This window comes from Magnolia sinica, chromosome 15 (genome assembly GCF_029962835.1).
Source record: "Magnolia sinica isolate HGM2019 chromosome 15, MsV1, whole genome shotgun sequence".
NCBI classification, from domain to species: Eukaryota; Viridiplantae; Streptophyta; class Magnoliopsida; order Magnoliales; family Magnoliaceae; genus Magnolia; species Magnolia sinica.
Window position 1 is genome coordinate 22,335,579 of NC_080587.1, and position 20,183 is coordinate 22,355,761.

Below are 20,183 nucleotides of genomic sequence, written 5' to 3' on the forward strand. Positions count from 1 at the left end.
GAAGTAGCCGATGAAGTAGCCAGTTGGGACTAATCTGAAAGAGGGACACCAAATTTCTATGCATCTACGAAGCACAAAAAAATAGGCAAAAAATAAGGCAGTCTTCCGTGATGCAAATGAAGTAGGTAGACAGCCCCTATGACAATTGAAGAGGCTGGGATGTGCGTCTCACAGTAGGGGCACGGGTGTTGTCGCACAGCAGCGGTGGGAGGTGCACGGCCTGATGTGCACTGTCAATGGTGTATCAACGGGGTAGTGAAATGATGGTGGTGGTGGGTCTTGATGGTGGAGACAATAATTACAACAGTAACAGAGGAGACAGAAACAGAAACAAAGGAGAGTGCTCTTTGATACCATGTAAGGTGAGAAGAAATCAATTGTATTTCTATATATCTCATGCAGAGGAGAGAAGCCTCTCTTATAGGCATAGTACAACCTATTGCTAGCTGTATTTACAAGGAAAAACCTATAATAGGATATTTACAACTGTACAATCGAATAAGGGAAAATCCTACAATAGGAGATTTACAACGGTACAATCTAATAAGTTATCCCTCTAGCATAAAGCTCTTATATAAGAAAGTTACGGATGGATGTACAGATTTGAGATAGCACAAAGCCTCATGGTAAGAGAATAAGACAAACTCCTACGGTAATAGATAATATTGTCAATGGCGCAAAGATTGCACCACCGTATAAAATTCATTGTCATAGGTATAATACTTTTGTTTAAATTCATTTAGTTTTTTGCTAAGAAAGTGACATGGTACTCTTCTTAACTAAGCACTCCACCTATATTTACACCAGACGTATCACAAGAGGTATCAAAAGCCTTGAAAAATTCTGGAAGTCGCATGATATGAGCTTGAGTCATCTTAATCTTGAACTCCTTGAATGCCCTAAAGGCTATTTTAGTCCATTGGAATCCTCCTTTTTTAATGTAATCGACAATACGAGTCAGGATGGAACTAAACCCTCTAATGAATCGTTTATAAAATATGGCTAAGCTGTGGAAGCTATACACCTCATGAATATTACCCGGCTCAGGCAAAATTAACTATGACTTTGACTTTCTCAGGATTCATAGACATGCCCTTAGATGACACAATAAAACCTAAGAATATCGACACTATTGGAAGAAAAAAAAAAAAAACCACTTCTTGAGGTTAGCATATAACTTCTCTGTCCTAAGGATCTCACATACTTGTCTTAGATGGTGGAGGTGTTGTTCCCTAGGTCATGCTATAAATAAGGCTATAAATAAGGATGTTATCAAAGTACAACTAGGAACTTCCCCAGCACCTGAATCATTACTCGCATAAATGTACTTAGGCCATTCACTATAAGAAAATGCCCGTTTACCGGCGGCCATCTCAAACTGCCGATAATAATGGGAATCACCAGCAGCCACCACAAAACGCCCCTGATTTTAAAAAAGGGCACCGGTAAAAGTTCAAAACAGCACGCGCCATGCCCTTTCATTTCTTCCCCTCTCCTTCGCGGTCTCACTTCTCCCTCTCCCTTCCTCGATCTCTCTCCCGTTTTGCTTATCCCTCTCCCTTAGTCGATCTGATCTCTCCCATACGTCTCACTTCTCCCTCTCCCTTCCTCAATCTCTCCCCTGTCTTGCTTCTCCCTCTCCCTTCTTGATCTCTCCCTCGTGCTCTCTCGATCTCTCTCCAACAGTTGAAGAGAAAGGAAGAAAATTAGAGGAAGTCAAAGGTACTCTCTCTATCTCTCTCACTTCCCCTTTTGATGGCCAGAAATTGGGCAGCAGCCATATCCGCCGCTGTCCATGGCGGCCAATATGTGTATGTTAATTGTTTGATGAAATGCTTCAACCAAGAATATTCTTGGAAAAAATGGATTGTTGTTGTTTTGTTTTCTCAACCATCTGTTTGTGGATCACTGATGAAATGGTTAGGATATTTCATCTTGGGAGAATCTGTGGAGCATGGTCCATTTATGGTGGTTCCCACCAGGCACCAGATCAGGCAGCCTGAATCAGTGAACCATGTGCCCCATGTGTGACCCACTCCATATCTGATGAAGACCATACAATGCATATTCCATCATTGGAACTTTCGTTTTTGTGAACATGTGTTGCATCTGACCAAGCCAGAGAAGTGTTCTCCCAATGCATATTCCATCATTGGAACTTTGGGAATATGTGTTGCATTTGACCGAGCTAGAGAGTTGGTCACCCAATGCAACGTATCAAGCAACAAGGATTTTCTCATCAAATTTGGGTGTAAGAAAGGCCCAACGCTTCTACAATCTTGTCTTGCTTCCACGGGTTAGAGAAGACATTCAAACGAACAAAAGGCTTCATTTTGCCCTCTATCAAGCATTGATGAAGTCTCTTTACAAGCCAGCAGCCTTCTTCAAGGGGATTTTGCTACCACTATGTGAGGTATGGCTTTCAATACAATTTGAGCTACAAATTTTTGATATGTTCATCAAATGAATTGATAATCTGAGGGAGCAATCATATGTGTGCATCCTAAAATTAAATCATGGTTTGTTATTGGATCACAGGTTTTCCAGCCTATCTTTAAGCTTCTCATTGTGGGTAAGGCTCTGTTTGGTAGCGGGACTAAAAGTAAATTGTTGTAGGAACGTTTCCTGCCAGTCTCTGTTATTGGCCTTTTCCCATGGGAATTGTAATTTTGAATAAGTTCAGAAATCTTGGAATTTAAGAGCATTATAGTTTGAACACAAAATGACCAAACAAAAGATGGAAAAGGTTTAATCATTATAGTTCCAACACTAATAATTGCTCTAAGGGAGCATTTTTTCCTTTTGGGCAATGCTCATGTGTCTTCTTGTTTGTAGTTTTGGGTGCTATCTCGATGCCTCTTTAATGAAGCTTGTTGTTATCTTTCAAAAAAAAAAGGGTAGAAAGGTTTAATAATTGCTCTTGGCAGGCCATGTTCCTACTGTAATTTAGTTTTAGCCCTACCATGCATTGCCTAAACAAAAGCCATTGTGGGCTTCTATCCTTCAATCCTTCAGCTCATGGGTGTGAATTTGGTGGTTCTATGCTTGTCATGAGCAGTGGGGTTTTGCTGGGCAGTATCCTATCAAATTCCATGGTTTTAAGTTGTAGTGCGGAATTGCAGGCCAGTAACAGCCCCAAGGATCTCTTCTGATTTTGACTGATTCATAGAGTTTGGTTGTTATCATAAAATGAAATGGCCCCATAAATTATTTGTATGGGCTGCTCAGATGTCAGACACTCTTTCAGTGATTCATATATTGCAGCATCTTTTTGTTTCCGAATTGATGCAGGTGGAGTCGATTTCTTTCTTTTTTTCTTTCTTCTTACTTGGTTTCTTTCTTTTCTTTTCTTTTTTTATTAGTTGAGTGCAGATGATGTCCATTGGTCATTCTATGCATTAGTGGCTATCTGAATCCATTGCTTGGGATAGTTTATTTTGCAGTGGATTCATTGATGGAGACTAGGTGCAGGTCAGTGGTAGCTTGAATTTTCTCCAATTTTTTGTGCATTCATGGTCTTCTGATGTTGGTATGGTGATATGGTGATGTCTTAGATATGGGCAATTTGTCTAACTTTGAGCAGTCAAAAGCAGGCCACTCATTTATGCATTGTCAATTTGCAGACTTCATGTGAGAAGCTTTTCCAATGTCCTTGGCATAGGTTTACATACAGGGCTAGCAGCATGTGAAAAAAATGTACCATTGCATATGGCCACTGTCAAATCCAAGTGGCTTGAGGCAGACAGAGAATGGTAAGAGTTTCAAGCTTTGATTGTCATTACCAGCTTTGGAAAAATCCAAGAAAGGAAGATAAGTTCTTATTCATGAAAGAATCTATTTGATGTGTCAGAGACTTCTTCAAGTCGAACCTAATCCATGCGTTTTTTCAAGCCATCTTTGCACACGCAAGGAAACATGTTTAAAAAAAAAAAAATTAATTAAATTAAATACATGCAATGTGTGTGTGTGAGCAGGTTGGGTCTTTTTTAACAAGATCATTGGGTGCAAGAAGTGCTGAAAGTAGAGGAGAATGGTTCATCATTTCCTAAAATTGGAAAGAAGTTTCCTTCACTACGTGGTGCTCTTGGTACCAAAGCTACAATGGATGCCACAGTGTAAGATTGCTTATTTAATGCACCTTTTTAAATTAAAAGGTGAATCCTTAAATGTTTGGTTTGGCACTTTACAATGATTTTGGTTCAACCTGCAGGACAGAACAGTCATCTAATGTTGTCTATATTAGTCAAGCACTTGGATCACAAAAATGTCAATAAACAGCCCAGCATGCAGATCAATGTAGTCAACGGTACCACAAATCTAGCTCAGCACTCAAGGCTGGAGCCTTCTGTAGCTATAGTTGGTGCAATAAATGACCTGATGAGATACTCGCACAAATGCTTCCTGTACTCCATTGAATTACCAAAATTGGGAGATGCCATAAATGAGCAGAGGGCTGCTCTGCATTCTGCTCTAGAGAAGTACCTTGTACAACTAGCAAATAAGGTGTGCTAATCTTCTCTACTCTTCATATATCAATAAAAACTGCAATCTCCTTTTTATGTGTTTCCAAAACTAAAAGGAGCATCTTGGAATCTTGTAACCCATTTCCTGTTGTGGTGTTTAGGAACCAAGGAAGCTGTATCAGGCATTTTGGGCATTTTGGGATCCTTAGTAATAATTCCAAAAAAAAGAAAAGTTGTGATGCTCTAGCAGAGTGTAATGGATGTCACCTTGTCAGATTTAATTATTCTGAAATATTCCATGGGATTCCTGTGGTAATAACTGTCAAAAGCATCTAGACCAATCAAACATGGGAAAGATATTTGTCTTGGATTGTTAATGTCAAAATTCAAAAATGGCAGAATCGATCATCTGTATAAAAAGGTAAGGCTAGGGTGTTTGCTCTTGGTACATGCATGTGGCTCTCATAATCTACCAATACACTCACACTGACACCAAAAATCACTGTCCTCCAATTACTTCTCCTTTCACCTGAAGTCCCATTTGGTAATCTAGTAGAGTGTGATTTGTTTGTTGTAGAAGTATTATAAACTGATGTTTGATTAAATGGTTCTATTTTTTTTTAGGTGTTGGGCTTGATACCTTTTCTAATTGTAGCAATAATATGTTTAGGGGACCTGTGGATATTCTTCATTTGGATGCTCATCCAGATATCTATCATGCCTTTGAAGGAAACAATTATTCGCATGCTTCCCCTTTTGCAAGAATAATGGAGGGTGGTTATGCCCGGCAACTTCTACAAGTAAAGTTGTTTTCTTGTATTTCTTTGTACTTCACCATTTAGCATATAGATTGTGGAACCACAATATGTTTACTTAGCAGCAACCATGTCTGAAAAAATATATGATTATTATTATTATTATTTGTTTCTCTGTTGCTTTCTCATAATTCAATGCCTCAGTTTCAGCATATCCTATCATGTCAAATGTCTCTTCATCCACATTGACTTTCTCTTCTTTAACAATCTTACATACATGTAATTTTTATATGTACTTTTTAATTGTGGGTATTATATCCGTATCCATGGCCATGATATGTTATTAGTGTTATATCCAGCAACCTTGGGGGCTTTGAAGGTTCTGCTTGTTGTAGGTGTAAATGTGGTAAAGGATGAATTTTGTGATGTACATTTGGCTTAATTACAAATTTAAATTCATGTTTTCAGCTAGAAAAAGGTGTAGATGGGCTATTTGATAGTTTTGCTAGATTGGATTCACATGTCTCTAGTGTGGGACAGACTGCTGCCAAAATTGGAGATCATCTGCAGGTGAAACTGATTCTTTATGAGAATGGTATTAAAAAATGGTCACATAATGATTGTTTAATGTCACACATAGATAATATCATAATACATTAAGAAAGCCTTCTAAGGTTTCTTGCAGGAGTAGGATCACAAGTCCTACAGGCCTACATCACAAGCCTTCCAAGGTTTCTGGGGACCGAGAAGCTACCCTTGTTCAAGCACTTGAAGAACAGAGGCAGACTCTTAGTAGAACAGAGCAGCAGGTATTTATTTGATCCTGATTCTTGGCGTGTAATTTCTCTAAGTAACAAAAAAAAAAATTGATTCATTTGTTGGTTTGTTGTTGTAGGCAGTTTTTAGAGAGGACGTGCTTCGAAGAGACATTGATGATCTTCAAAAGCGCTTTCAAGTCTGTTCTATTTTCTCTGATTTTCCATCTTAGTACTTTCTTTTGCATTCGTTTATGACACTCAATTGAGTCTATTCATGGTAACAACTCTCTTCCTCGGAGTCATTGTTGCTAGTTTTTAAATGAAAGATTTGGGCAAGGCATAATTAATTTGAGGGGAAAAGAAAAAAGAAAAAAGAGTAATCATGGTTTCATTTATTTATTTATTTATTTATATTTTTTTTTTAATCTCAATCTCACCGGATTGAAAATATACTTAAAAATTTACCAACATTCTAATAGTAAACCTATAAGCACTCTTTTTATCTTAACATGAACTATGGGTCATATATAACCTTTGCATAAGGAACAAGCATTTAGATCCTAGGGTTCACTCAAGTTACCTTTATATGGCAACCAAAAGTTCTACAATTCCATGAGCCCACCTTGCAAGCCTACTATCACATTTACATAAAGTGCCTCCAAGATGTATGGAAATACCCACCACTCATTATCTCTTGTTCTTGTGTTTGTTGAGGGCCCAATCCCAGGGTTCAATCCCAAATAAGGCTCGCTTGGAAACACACCCCAAATTGTTGGTTTAGAGCTAACCAATAGGTGCCAAAGAGCCCACTCAGTGGCTTGGTTTTCGGTGAGTTGATGAACCATGTCCATCAAATAGCTATTGGGCTAAAAAACTCGTGCGTCATCCTAGTGGAGGGCCTCCAGATTGAGGTGGCAATGGAATGGGTTGGAGGGCCTCCAGATTGGGGTGGCAATGGAATGGGTTGGCCCCTGTGTTAACCATGCTTACCCACTTGAAAAGCAGGGGTTGAACCCTACTCACCCAACTTGCCCATATGGGTTATTATGGGCTGGGCCAAATAACACAATCCAACCCAAATCTCAAAACAAACTACTAGAAGACAAGCAGTGAATGAGTCCGCCATTTGGACTGGTTTGGGAGTAATTGTTGCCCCTTCTTACCTTCTTAACATGAGTTGGTTTATGCTGGTCTGGTTCGGATTGCATATGCAAACATGATAACTTTCAAGGTAGCAATCTTTCTATATAAAACTCTACTCTCCTTTATGAATTGGATGCTTTTGTTTTCTGTCTTAGATTTTTTTTTTCCCAAATAGGAAAAATAGAATCGTAACGTTATAAACAAACCTCGATTCTGACTCTCATAAAAGATCTCTCTCTCTCTCTCTCTCTCTCTCTCTCTCTCTCTCTCTCTCTCTCTCTCTCTATAAGTTTTTATTCTATTTTATTTTTATTTTTTTATGGTGGTATATGAAGGACCGAGTGCATGAGTGGTGTAAAAATAGGCAATGGCTTAGATGAGTTGATTTATCAAGGCAGCAATGGCAACAGACATCATTCTTATAATTTCATTTTTTTGATAGGTTATTGCAGCTTCTTCTTCTTTTTCCCTTTTGTTTGTTTGTTTTAGGTTGTTGCAGCTTCATCTTCCAATGAATCAATCACCGTAGATTGGATTGGCTAGTTAGAGGTCGGATCTCTACGCTCTCTTCTTCAATTTCCTTACCTCTATTCCTTGCAAATGGATGCTTGTTGGGTCAGAAATGAGACATGGCCTATCACGACCCTAAATCTAGTGTTGGTAATCCATGATTACTATACACCAAATTTTGGTTGACAGTCTCTGGAGAACTCCGATTTTGGGACTTCCAACTATCACATACTAAGTCCCATAAGCGGGGCTCCACGAGGAGGATTTCTAACAAACACGTATTATTTCTCAAAATTTCATCATATTCAACATATATTACTGTGTACAACTGAGCACATCAAGGCAAAATCAAAACATAAACCATGTCATATTTACTATACCTGATGTACATATTCAGGGTATTACAAAAAAATATATACACTGATATGTACAAAACAAAAAGGACAACTGGAGTCTGTAGCCTCTACTCCTGCAGCTCCCTACTCTCACCTGTAAAAAAAAAAATAGAAAGGAAAGCTTGAGATACTAAGCCTAGTGAGTGCGTATGTGCAGTGAAAATGCATGTTTCATGTCATGCTCATATAATGCACAGGAATGCACAGGCTTTCTGGATCGATAACAATAAAATAAAGATACAATGCCTTATGCCACTTTTTATGTTCCAAATCATTTTTTATATACAGAGGTGGGACTTCTACCCACTTGTAACATACATACTCTTTTAACGTTTCCATAACTTTCCACATTTTCCAATTGGATCACTAAGGTCTGAAACAGAGGTGGGACTCGCATATGATTACTACCCACTTGTATAGACTTTTCCACCGTGGTCAATTACAAAGGTGGGACTACATAGTTCACGGGTCGAACTAGTCTAACCCACTTGTATTGAACCTCACTATCTGCATAACAGCGAGAAGTCATAAGTCGCCTGGCAAAACGATAGCGGACAATTTACGAGCTCGTCACACACAACCTATCTTTGCTTGCCCATAAGCAGGTCAGGTCAAACCTCTCAACCAATCGACACGGGTCGGTGGGAGTCACTGCCTACTCTCAATGCTCTGTTCTTCCACCCGGTCTAGGCATTGGCTGCTCTTAATGGTACCAATCGGGGTTTAGAGACTTTCACCTACGGACCCACTAATCATGTCATGTTGAATTACATATTTTCGATGTGGTGTCCAACTCATGTCATAACAAAGTATGTTTCATCGCATTTACAATCACCGTATGCATGTATGCATGAGTCCACACACAAGCATAATAGATCATGTTTTTCAAAACAAGCAAAGGATAACCTTCCTCATATGGTCTCCTCATGAATTTTAAGTTTCTCATAGGGGTCTCATGTAATGCATCCTGTATCTAGACGGTTCACATACTAATCATAGACACATTGTCTGTCGCAATACAACCCACTTGATCACCATACCATGATATGAATCATTCACTCTCAATCATACAATGATACATCAACTATGAACCATGCATATGATATGCACAGGACTTAACCAATCTAAATTCAATCCGGGATTCATTCCACTATAAGACTTCATGCCACAAGCATACTTTTTCTTAAGAATTAACTACATCAAAAGGAGGAATGATAATTCTTTTAAACGTTTTGTCAAACAGGTAGCGGGCGGACTTTGTTAGGGACAGCGAGAAACCGATGGCAATTCGTATGAGTTTAAACAAAACTAACTCATCTCTATCATCCAACCTTCCATTAATAAACTCACTAACTAAATCAGAAAATTCCAACAATAACCTTCAGAAAATCCGGCAGTAACCTAACCCTAGATTAGGAAATTCAGCAATCACCTAACCAAAATTTCAGCAATAATCTAAGCTTAAAACAGAAATTCCAGCAATCACCTAACCCTAAATGAAAATCCAGCGATAACCTAACCCTAAAACAGAAATTCCAGCAATAAGTTAACTTTAAAACAGAAATTCCAGCAATCACCTAACCCTAAATGAAAATTTAGCGATAACCTAACCCTAAAACAGAAAATCCAACAATAATCTAACATTAAAACAGAAATTTCAGCAATCATCTAACCCTAAATGAAAATCCAGCGATAACCTAACCCTAAAACAGAAAATCCAGCAATAATCTAACCTTAAAACAGAAATTCCAGCAATAAGGTTTTCAAGAAAACCCCAACATACACATATGCATGCTCCTAATCTATGCACTCACCTGTAACTATCAGAGGTTTGGTTCTCAACCTCAGCTTCTATTTCTTTTTTCTTCTTCTTCTTCTTCTTCTCAACTTCACACTCAATAAGAAAGAAAGTAATGGAAATGGGATATTGAAAGAGTATTTTTATGTTTTTATGTTTATGTTTATGTGTGGGAGGTGTTTTGTGATGGTTTTAAGAAGTGTAAGCTTATGGTAACCATATAATAATGTTATTTAAGTAATTTGAACTAACATATTCCATGGATTTTAAAAACATCGAGATTATTTGAGTTATCTTATCAAATTCTACATGTGCATATCTATGCATAACTTACAATCCGAGTGTCCTATTGACATGCCGTTTTCGCCATTAACTTCGTACTCGACTACGATCACAATGATTAGGCTCTCGGACCTAATGGATTTTGAAAACTCGATGGTGGGGCTCTGCCAAATAAAATAAGGACATAATTGTCATTTCTCAGGTTGTTTCATTTTAAGTCTGTATCTTAAAATTCGGACATCGGGTTAAAATACGGCTTGCGGCTCGATAACAGAACAACATTATGATCAAGTCAAAATATTCTTGTGGCCAATGGACCTACAGCCAACGGCGATCCAGTGTACGAACCAGATTTCGAGGCCTCGGGTCTTACAACTCTCCCCTCCTTAAAAAAATTCGTCCTCGAAATTTCAAAACCTATTCATAACAATACAATACAACAGTAACCATATCATATTTATACGTCCCTAGGAATCAAATAGATAAGGGTAACGACTGCATATCTCTGCTTCCCGTTCCCAGGTTGCTTCTTCTACAAAATGATAACCCCATTGAACTTTAGCTAAGGGAATGACTTTAGTATGAAGAACTTGTTCTTTTCTATCTACGATACAAATTGGCTGCTCGATATAGGTTGCATCTTCCCAAATTACTAAGGATTGCCAGTCAATAACGGGTGCTCTTATCTTCGGATCACATTTACGAAACATCGAGACGTGAAAAACATTATGAACTCCAGATAATTGGGGTGGCAAAGCGAGACGATAAGCTACGGTGCCAACTCATTCAACAATATCAAAGGGCCCTATAAACCTCGGGGCTAACTTTCCCTTAACACCAAATCGTACTGCACCTTTTACTAGTGAAACTTGGAGATATACACGGTCTCCCTCGACAAACTCTAAGGGTCTATGCCGGTGATCTGCAAAACTCTTCTGCTGACTTTGAGCTATAAGCATACGTTGTCGAATAAGATCAATCTTTTCTGACATTTTCTGGACAACATCAGGACCTAAAAGACATCGCTCACCAATCTCAGTCCAACAACTTGGGACCTTCAAGGTCTACCATATAACGCCTCATAGGGTGACATGCTAATAGTAGCCTGAAAACTATTATTATACGCAAATTCTGTTAACGGCAAGTGGTCGTCCCAACTATCAAAGTAATCTAAGGCACATGATCTAAGCATGTCCTCGAGAATCTGGTTAACTCTTTCGGACTGCCCATCTGTTTGTGGATGATATGTTGTGCTAAATCTTAAAGTTGTCCCCATTGCTTTTTGAAAACTCTTCCAAAACTTTGATGTAAACCTCGGATCTCGGTCAAATACAATCGAAACAGGTACACCATGTAATCTAACAATTTCATTTATAAACAAAGTTGCGAGTCAATCTTTAAACCAAGAAATACAAATAGGAAGAAAGTGGGCTATCTTTGTTAAACGATCTACAATAACCCATATAGCATCATGTCGATGTAAGGTTCTTAGTAAACCCACATTGAGATCCATAGTTACATATTCCCACTTCCATACTTGTATCTCTAAAGGTTGAAATTCTCATGCAGGCTTTTGGTGCTCTGCCTTTACTCGTTTGCAAACGTCACACTCTGACACATGCCTAGCAACTTCACGTTTCATTCCAGTCCACCAAAATTGCATTTTCATGTCATTATACATCTTCGTAGATCCTAGGTGGATAGTAAACTGAGTGCAATGTGCCTCATCCATAAGGGCTTTCTTCAATTCTGAGATATCTAGAACATATAATCTACCCTGAAACCGAAGTCTACCATCCAAACCTATCTGCCACTCTGGTTGACTTTTCCCTATTATCACATCTTTACAAAACAACGCCATTGATCAATCTGTTGGGCTTCTATTACTTGGGATATCAAAGAGGGTTGAATCATCAAGTTTGCTAATTGTGCAATTGAGGACTGTAAAGTCATCTCAAAAGCAAATTCAGCTATATCTTCTACCATTTTCCACTCTTGCATCATCAATTGTGCCACTTGAGCCTGTGGCTGACGACTTAAAGCATCCGCCACCACATTAGCTTTTCCTGGGTTGTACTGAAGATAAAAATCATAGTCTTTCATCGATTCCATCCAACGTTTCTACCTCATATTCAACTCGGCTCGGGAAAAAAGGTATTTCAGGCTCTTATGATCTGAAAAGAGTTCGAATCCAACCCCATACAAGTAATGCCTCCATACTTTAAGGGCAAAAACTACTGCCACTAACTATAGGTCGCGTGCGGGATAATTCTGTCATGAGGCCTAAGTTGACGAGATGCATGTCCTACGACCTTGCCCTGTTGCATTAGGACACACCCCAAACCTATAAGCGAGGCATCTGTATAAACATCGAATCCCTCACTCCCATGCATCGTAAGCCGAGTTTTTAGTTCCGCGAGTGCCCGCTCATAGGCTCCACTCCAAACAAACATTGCATCCTTTCGAGTCAATCGAGTCAATAGGACAGCTATACGAGAAAATCCTTTAACAAAACGTTTGTAATACGCTTTTGGACCTAAGAAACTCCGAATCTCATATGCATTCTTCGGTTGTTTCCATTGCACAGCTGCTTCAACCTTAGCTGGATCAACTGAAACTCCATTCTTCGACACTGTGTGCCCCAAAATTTTTACTTCTTCCTGCCAAAACTCACATTTTTCCTATTTAGCAAATAGCTGGTGAGCACGAAGGGTTTACAACGTCATCTCTAAGTGACACTCATGATCTTCCTTTGTCTTTGAATATATTAAAATATCATCAATAAAAACAACAATAAACTGGTCCAAATAAGGATGGAATACCTCATTCATCAACTGCATAAATACTGCAAGTGCATTAGTCAGAGCAAATAACAAAACCTGAAATTCAAATTGTCCATAACGAGTCACAAAAGCTGTCTTCGGAATATCCTCCACCCAAACCCGAATCTGATGGTACCCGATCATAAATCTATCTTCGAGAAATACTGCGCACCACTCAACTGATCGAATAAATCATCTATTCTTGGAAGCAGATACTTGTTTCTAATCATAACCTTATCAAGTCCTCTATAATCAACATACAACCGTAACGAACCATCCTTCTTTTTAACAAAAAGCACAGGCACTCCCCAAGGTGAAGTACTCGGGCGAATAAACTCCAAACGACGTAATTCATCTATCTGTCTTTGCAACTCACGCAACTCTAACGGTGACATACGATAAGGGGCTCTGGATATAGGGGCAGTGTCAAGGATAAGATCTATTCGAAATTTTGTACGTCTAACAGGTGGCAAACCTGAAATTTCCTGAAAAACATTTGGAAAATCATGTACTACCAGTAACTGTTTAATACATACACCTTTGGACTCTTTATGAATACAGAACATCAAAATCTCTATAAACTTATCTTTAGGATTAGCCACAAACTGAAATTGAGGTTGGTCAGGTATAGAAAATGTGATTGTCTTAGCTGTACAGTCCAACATTGCATGGTACTTGGATAACCAGTCCATTCCCAAAATCACATCATACTCTAACAACACCAAAACATAACAATCAATTGGAAGGGCATACTCTGCTATATAAACAGGACAGTCGTGGCATATAGAACTTAACACCATTCTTTTCCCTAAAGGAGTCAAGAGCTCTAATTCCTTGGTCATCGATATTCTCGGCAATTCCAACGACTGACAAAAGTTATTTGCTATAAATGAATGTGATGCACCAGAATAAAAAAGGACACGTGCAAAAAGGGATGATACTACAAGTATACTTTCTATGACTCCTCCCTTAGTCTGAGAATCTCTCTTTTGGATTGCATAAACACAAGGTTGTGTCTGAAGGGGTAAGGGTTGTCTACCTTCCTGTCGCTGTGACTGTTGTTGAGACTATTGTTGTTGGGGCCTATATTGTGTCCTATATGGTGGCCTTTATTGATGGGGCTGTTGATGTCTAAGTGGTTGATATGGCTACTGTTTTTACGGATTAAGACAATTCTTTTTACGGTGCCCTATACCACCACAATTATAACATGCTCTGAAAAACTGTCGCTAAGGAACATACAGTAATACTGGGGATCTAACATCAGGTCTAGCTAAAAACTGTCATTGAGGAACAAATGGTGATACTAGGGGTCTTACATCAGGTCTGGCTGCATTATCATATCTAACTATAGGCCTCTTTGGGGATGAAAAAGGCTGAAAACTACTACCACTCTCTGAAATAAATCTCATTTTCCTTTGCTGATTAGAAGTAGATGGATGCGTACTTTGTTGTTGGTTCTAATCAGACTTAAAAATTTGTGTCTTCGCTACTACTCCCTCAAGAGTCGACAACTCAAACCCTCTAACTCGAGATCGTAAACTAGGACGCAAACCATCCTCAAATTTCCTCACCTTCAAATCATCATTGGCTACTAAATGTGGAGCAAAACGAGATAATTCTATAAAACGAGCCTCATAGTGAGTAACAGACATCTCACCCTAAACTAAAGACTCAAATTCATGTGCTTTCTGATGACGAACAGCTATGAGGAAAAACTTACGATCGAACTGGTCTTTAAATGCTTCCCATGTCCACACAAATTTTGGATCTACTGAATGAACAATTGACTTCCACCATTGTTCTGCCTCTCCTTGCAACTGATAAGTCGCTAAGGTAACACATTGCTTGGAAGTACAACCCATAACTTGAAAAAGTTTCTTTATTTCTAACTTCCATAACTCAACTGCCATAGGATCTGGCTTGCCAAAAAAATAAGGTGGATCTAGACATCTAAAATCCATAAAAAGAGCATTGGCCCGCTCCTGCGCTAATGTCTCGGGAGTATAACTCGATCACTGCTTTTGATTAGCCACTATAGTTGACAGTCTGCAACAGTTGTTGAATTGTGTTGCAGGAACAGGTATAACTGGATCTGGAACAGATTTTGATTTAGATTTTGACTTAGACTTGGGTTACACTGGAGGAGTCTGAACAGGATTCTTTCTAGACGGCATCCTGTAGATAAAACACCAAAATTGCATAAAAAGAACAGGTAAACCTATACAATATACACAATAGTAAATAACCATACAACTCCTCTACTTCACAAAGCATGAACCTAACAACTCTAACACAACAACATATAGTAAATACATTATATGATTTATGCAGAGATTTCCCAGATCATGCTTTGATACCATTTTCTGTCACAATCCTAAATCTAGTGTTGGTAATCCATGATTACTATACACCAAATTTTGGTTGACAGCCTCTGTAGAACTCCGATTTTGAGACTTCCAACTATCACATACTAAGTCCAATAAGCGGGGCTCCACAAGGAGGATTTCTGACAAACACGTATCGTTTCTCAAAATTTCATCATATTTAACATATATTACTGTGTACAACTGAGCACTTCAAGGTAAAACCAAAACATAAACCATGTCATATTTACTATACCTAATGTACATATTCAGGGTATTACAAAAATATATATACACTGATATGTACATAACAAAAAGGACAACTGGACTCTGTAGCCTCTACTCCTGCAGCTCCCTACTCTCACCTGTAAAAAAAAAAATAGAAAGGAAAGCTTGAGCTACTAAGCCCAGTGAGTGCATGTGTGTGCAGTGAAATGCATGTTTCATGTCATGCTCATATAATGCACAGGAATGCACAGACTTTCTGGATCGATAACAATAAAATAAAGATACAATGCATTATGACACTTTTTATGTTTCAAATCATTTTTTATATACAGAGGTGGGACTTCTGCCCACTTGTAACATATATACTCTTTCAACGTTTCCACAACTTTCCACATTTTCCAATTGGATCACTAAGGTCTGAAACAGAGGTGGGACTCGCATATGATTAATACCCACTTGTATAGACTTTTCCACCGTGGTCAACTACAGAGGTGGGACTACATAGTTCACGGGCCGAACTAGTCTAACCCACTTGTGTTGAACCTCACTATCTGCCTAACAGCGAGAAGTCACAAGTCACCTGGTAAAACGATAACGAACAATTTACAAGCTTGTCACACACAACCTATCTTTGCTTGCCCATAAGCAAGTCAGGTCAAACCTCTCAACCAATCAACACGCGTCGATGGGAGTCGCTGCCTACTTTGGTATTTCAGCATTCCAACGCTCTGTTCTTCCACCCGGTCTAGGCATTGGTTGCTCCCAATGGTACCAATCAGGGTTTAGGGACTTTCACCCACGGACCCTCTAATCATGTCCTGTTGAATTACACATTTTCGGTGTAGTGTCTAACTCATGTCATAACAAAGTATGCTTCATCGCATTTACAATCACCGTATGCATGTATGCATAAGTCCACACACAGGCACAATAGATCATGTTTTTCAAGACAAGCAAAGGATGACCTTCCTCATGTGGTCTCCTCATGAATTTTAAGTTTCTCATAAGGGGTCTCATGTAATGCATCATATATCTAGACGGTTCACATATTAATCATAGACACATCGTTTGTCGCAACACAACCTACTATGATCACCATACCATGATATGAATCATTCACTCTCAATCATACAATGATACATCAACTATGAACCATGCATATGATATGCACATGACTTAGCCAGTCTAAATTCAATCCGGGATTCATTCCATTATAAGACTTCATGCCACAAGCATGCTTTTTGTCAAGAATTAACTACATCAAAAGGAGGAAGGATAATTCTTTTAAACGTTTTGTCAAACAGGTAGCGGTCGGACTTTGTAAGGGACAGCGAGAAACCGATGGCAATTCGTATGAATTTAAAGAAAACTAACCCATTTCTATCATCCAACCTTCCATTAATAAACTCACTACCTAAATCAGAAAAATCCAGTAATAACCTTCAGAAAATCCGGCAATAACCTAACCCTAGATTAGGAAATTCAGCAATCACCTAACCGAAATTCCAGTAATAATCTAACCTTAAAACAGAAATTCCAGCAATCACCTAACCCTAAATGAAAATCCAGCGATAACCTAACCCTAAAATAGAAATTCCAGCAATAAGCTAACCTTAAAACAGAAATTCCAGCAATCACCTAACCCTAAATGAAAATTCAGCGATAACCTCACCCTAAAACAGAAAATCCAGCAATAATATAACCTTAAAACAGAAATTCCAGCAATTACCTAACCCTAAATGAAAATCCAGCGATAACCTAACCATAAAACAGAAAGCCCAGCAATAATCTAACCTTAAAACAGAAATTCCAGCAATAGGCTTTTCAAGGAAACTCCAACGTACACATATGCGTGCTCCTAATCTATGCACTCACCTGTAACTATCAGAGGTTTGGTTCTCAACCTCAACTTCTATTTCCTTTTTCTTCTTAACTTCACACTCAACAAGAAAGAAAGTGTTGGAAATGGGATATTGAAAGAGTGTTTTTATGTTTTTATGTTTATGTTTATGTTTGGGAGGTGTTTTGTGATGATTTTAAGAAGTGCAAGCTTATGGTAACCATATAACAATGTTATTTAAGTAATTTGAACTAACGTATTCCAAGGATTTTAAAAGCATCGAGGTCATTTGAGTTATTTTATCAAATTCTACATGTGCATATTTATGCATAACTTACAATCCGGGTGTCCTCTTGACATGCCGTTTTTGCCATTAATTCCGTAACTCGACTATGGTCACAACGGTTAGGCTCTCGGACCTAACGGATTTTGAAAACTCGATGGTGGGGCTCCGCCAGATAAAATAAGGACATAATTGTCATTTCTCAAATTGTTTCATTTTAAGTCCGTATCTTAAAATTCGGACATCGGGTTGAAATACAGCTTGCTGCTCGATAACAGAACAACATTATGATCAAGTCAAAATATTCTCGAAGCTAATGGACCTATAGCCAACGGCTATCTAGTGTACGAACCAGATTTCATGGCCTCGGGTCTTACATGGCCTTGAAATTTTAAGCCCCAGTTCATGTAAGTGGGCCATTAAAAGTCATGGGATATGCCCCCATGTAAGTTTTGGATTGGAATTTGACCCTGATGCTTATAGTGAATGGGCTCCTCCTTTCATTAACTTGTATGGGAAGGAACGCATTCTTATTGGGCATTGAATGTCATATGAAATGCTATCCAAATCACATGAAATGTAATTAATTTATTTTTATTATTTTGTTTTGCAGGTTGCAGGAGGAGACAAATGATGGCTGGATGGAGGAATTTTTTTTTTATGTATTCAGAACATTTTCAACACATTAATGTAAATATTATATGTTTTTCATTGTAAAGTAATACAATTTATTTAGTATTCATTTTTAATTGTATTATGCAACATTTTTTAGGTTCTAAATATTTAAAAACAATACAAGTTTCAATTAAATATAAACAATCAAATGGATTAAGAAAAAAATTAACTCGTGGTCAGCACCTTTATAGGTGGTCAACAGTTTTTACTGGTGCATATTTAAAGATTTTCCATGGGGTACGTCGGCGTTTCATGACATTTGAATTATGCTTGGCTTGTCAGGAGCCTTTTACTGATACCTTGATAGATTTGTACCGACATATACCAGCGATTTGAAATTTCTAAATGACGCTTCGGCATGCCTTTTTCGGCATTTCTGCATATCTTTCCCAGTGTTTTGGCTACCTTATTGTAGCGGTCAAAAATACTTTTACTGGCGCTTTGATATGTTTAAACGATGTTTCACCAAGCCTTTATGGACGTTTCTACACATCTTTTCTCGGCGTTGTGGCAACCTTTTGCGGTGCTTTTTTCATCTTATACTGGAGTTTTTTCATCTTTTACCAACGTTTCTTACAGCTTTTACCGACGTTTCTCACAACTTTTACCGGTGCTTCTTACAGCTTTTTGGCGGCGCTTTTATAGTTTTTAGCGGCAGTCATCAGAAGCGCCGGTAAAGGATAATAAGTGCTGGTAAAAATCTCTATTTTAGCGACAGCCATAAAAAATGCCGGTAAAAAGGTACGATCGCCGATAAAAGATATAGCGACGGCCCCCCTTAGCGGCTTGTGTACGACCGCCAATAATTCCTTTACTAGAGGTTTTTTGGACTTTTAGGAGCATTTTTGGCTGTTAATAATGCCCAATTTTTTTTATAGTCATGTCCAACATATCATTAAAACGTAATATAGGAAATCGATACTTAATGATAATCTTGTTGATGGATCCACTAGCCACACACATACGCCACGTGTCATCTTTCTTGGACGTTAGAAGGGCGGGCACGACACATGAGCACTTGCTTTCCTGAATAAACTCTTTCTTAAGATTTAGTTTGGAATTTAAGTTTCAATGTAATTGAACAAGTACTTTAAGGGTGATGACTAAGTAGTGATAGTATGGTGTGATTATTTATTTCAATTAAATTTTAAGTTCAATGGTGATTTTTAACTACGTTGGGTGTGAATGTTTAATTGAATTTAAATGAAAATAGGTGTGTAATAAAAAATAAATGAATTAGATCACATGCTTAGAATTTGGGTCTTGAGTAGCCGTACTGCGTGACATAGGCCACTCAAAACTTATGTCACCCTTCAAGGACAGGACATGATGTGCAAAAGTGTTAGCGATTAGGACCACTGACCCAAAGTGTTAGCGATTAGGACCACTGATCTGATGGGTCAGTGAGTAGATGCCCTATAGCGGAAAATGTGTAGTGATTTTAGTTCAATTAAGGTTTTTTCCCCATTTGAATGTAGAACATTGTTTTTGTGATTTTGCTCAATTGGTTATCAACCTTCCATTTAATATCCACCTTCAAGTATGTGACACTAATCTTTGATGTAGAACATTCATTATGTTAGGCCCCACCTTGGCCCTATCTTCAATGTGGAACGTTCATTGAGTGGGGCCTATCTTCAATGTGGACCAACCAACTAGATGATATTTGTGTGGTTCCTTCATCCAGGTTGCATGACCTCATCTACTGGTTGCAAGGCAAATAAACATTCAGACGGCCCCCAAGAAGTTCTTAATGGTGAGCATTCAATCATTGCCGTCTCCTATGGTGTGGGCCATTTAGATTTAGTTATGTTGGAATTTTGAGCCCATGTCTTAAAATTAAAATGAGCTTTCAAATTGTTCGA

At 38.4% G+C, this 20,183-nt stretch overlaps 1 protein-coding gene across 5 annotated transcripts; it reads left to right on the forward strand.

Annotated features, from left to right (window-relative positions):
- The first annotated feature begins 1,462 nt into the window (after window positions 1–1,462).
- Window positions 1,463–18,394, forward strand: LOC131227106 (uncharacterized). Of its 5 annotated transcripts, none has more exons than XR_009162071.1 (5): window positions 1,463–2,413; window positions 3,363–4,115; window positions 4,279–5,788; window positions 5,904–6,027; window positions 6,114–6,379. XR_009162071.1 is itself a non-coding variant. In XM_058222816.1 (5 exons), exons 1-5 carry the CDS (start codon window positions 4,189–4,191, stop codon window positions 18,330–18,332), a joined length of 651 nt encoding a protein of 216 aa, XP_058078799.1. In that variant the 5' UTR covers window positions 4,122–4,188; the 3' UTR covers window positions 18,333–18,394. The 5 variants fall into 5 exon arrangements, 4 of the variants coding, with proteins under 4 accessions (XP_058078799.1, XP_058078801.1, XP_058078798.1 ...); XM_058222816.1 differs by lacking the exons at window positions 1,463–2,413; window positions 3,363–4,115 and adding an exon at window positions 18,257–18,394 and having other exon boundaries at window positions 4,122–4,503; window positions 5,687–5,800; window positions 5,938–6,027; window positions 6,118–6,173; XM_058222818.1 differs by lacking the exons at window positions 1,463–2,413; window positions 3,363–4,115 and adding an exon at window positions 18,257–18,394 and having other exon boundaries at window positions 4,122–4,503; window positions 5,687–5,788; window positions 5,893–6,027; window positions 6,114–6,173.
- The last annotated feature ends 1,789 nt before the right edge of the window (window positions 18,395–20,183 follow it).

Excerpts from the sequence above, each read along its gene's own strand:
- LOC131227106 (XM_058222815.1), top strand. The coding sequence starts at position 4,189 with ATGATTTTGGTTCAACCTGCAGGACAGAACAGTCATCTAATGTTGTCT. Across the intron at positions 4,504-5,686 it reads TTGTACAACTAGCAAATAAG|CTAGAAAAAGGTGTAGATGG; the intron begins GTGTGCTAATCT and ends TCATGTTTTCAG. Across the intron at positions 5,789-5,892 it reads AAATTGGAGATCATCTGCAG|GTTTCTTGCAGGAGTAGGAT; the intron begins GTGAAACTGATT and ends AAGCCTTCTAAG.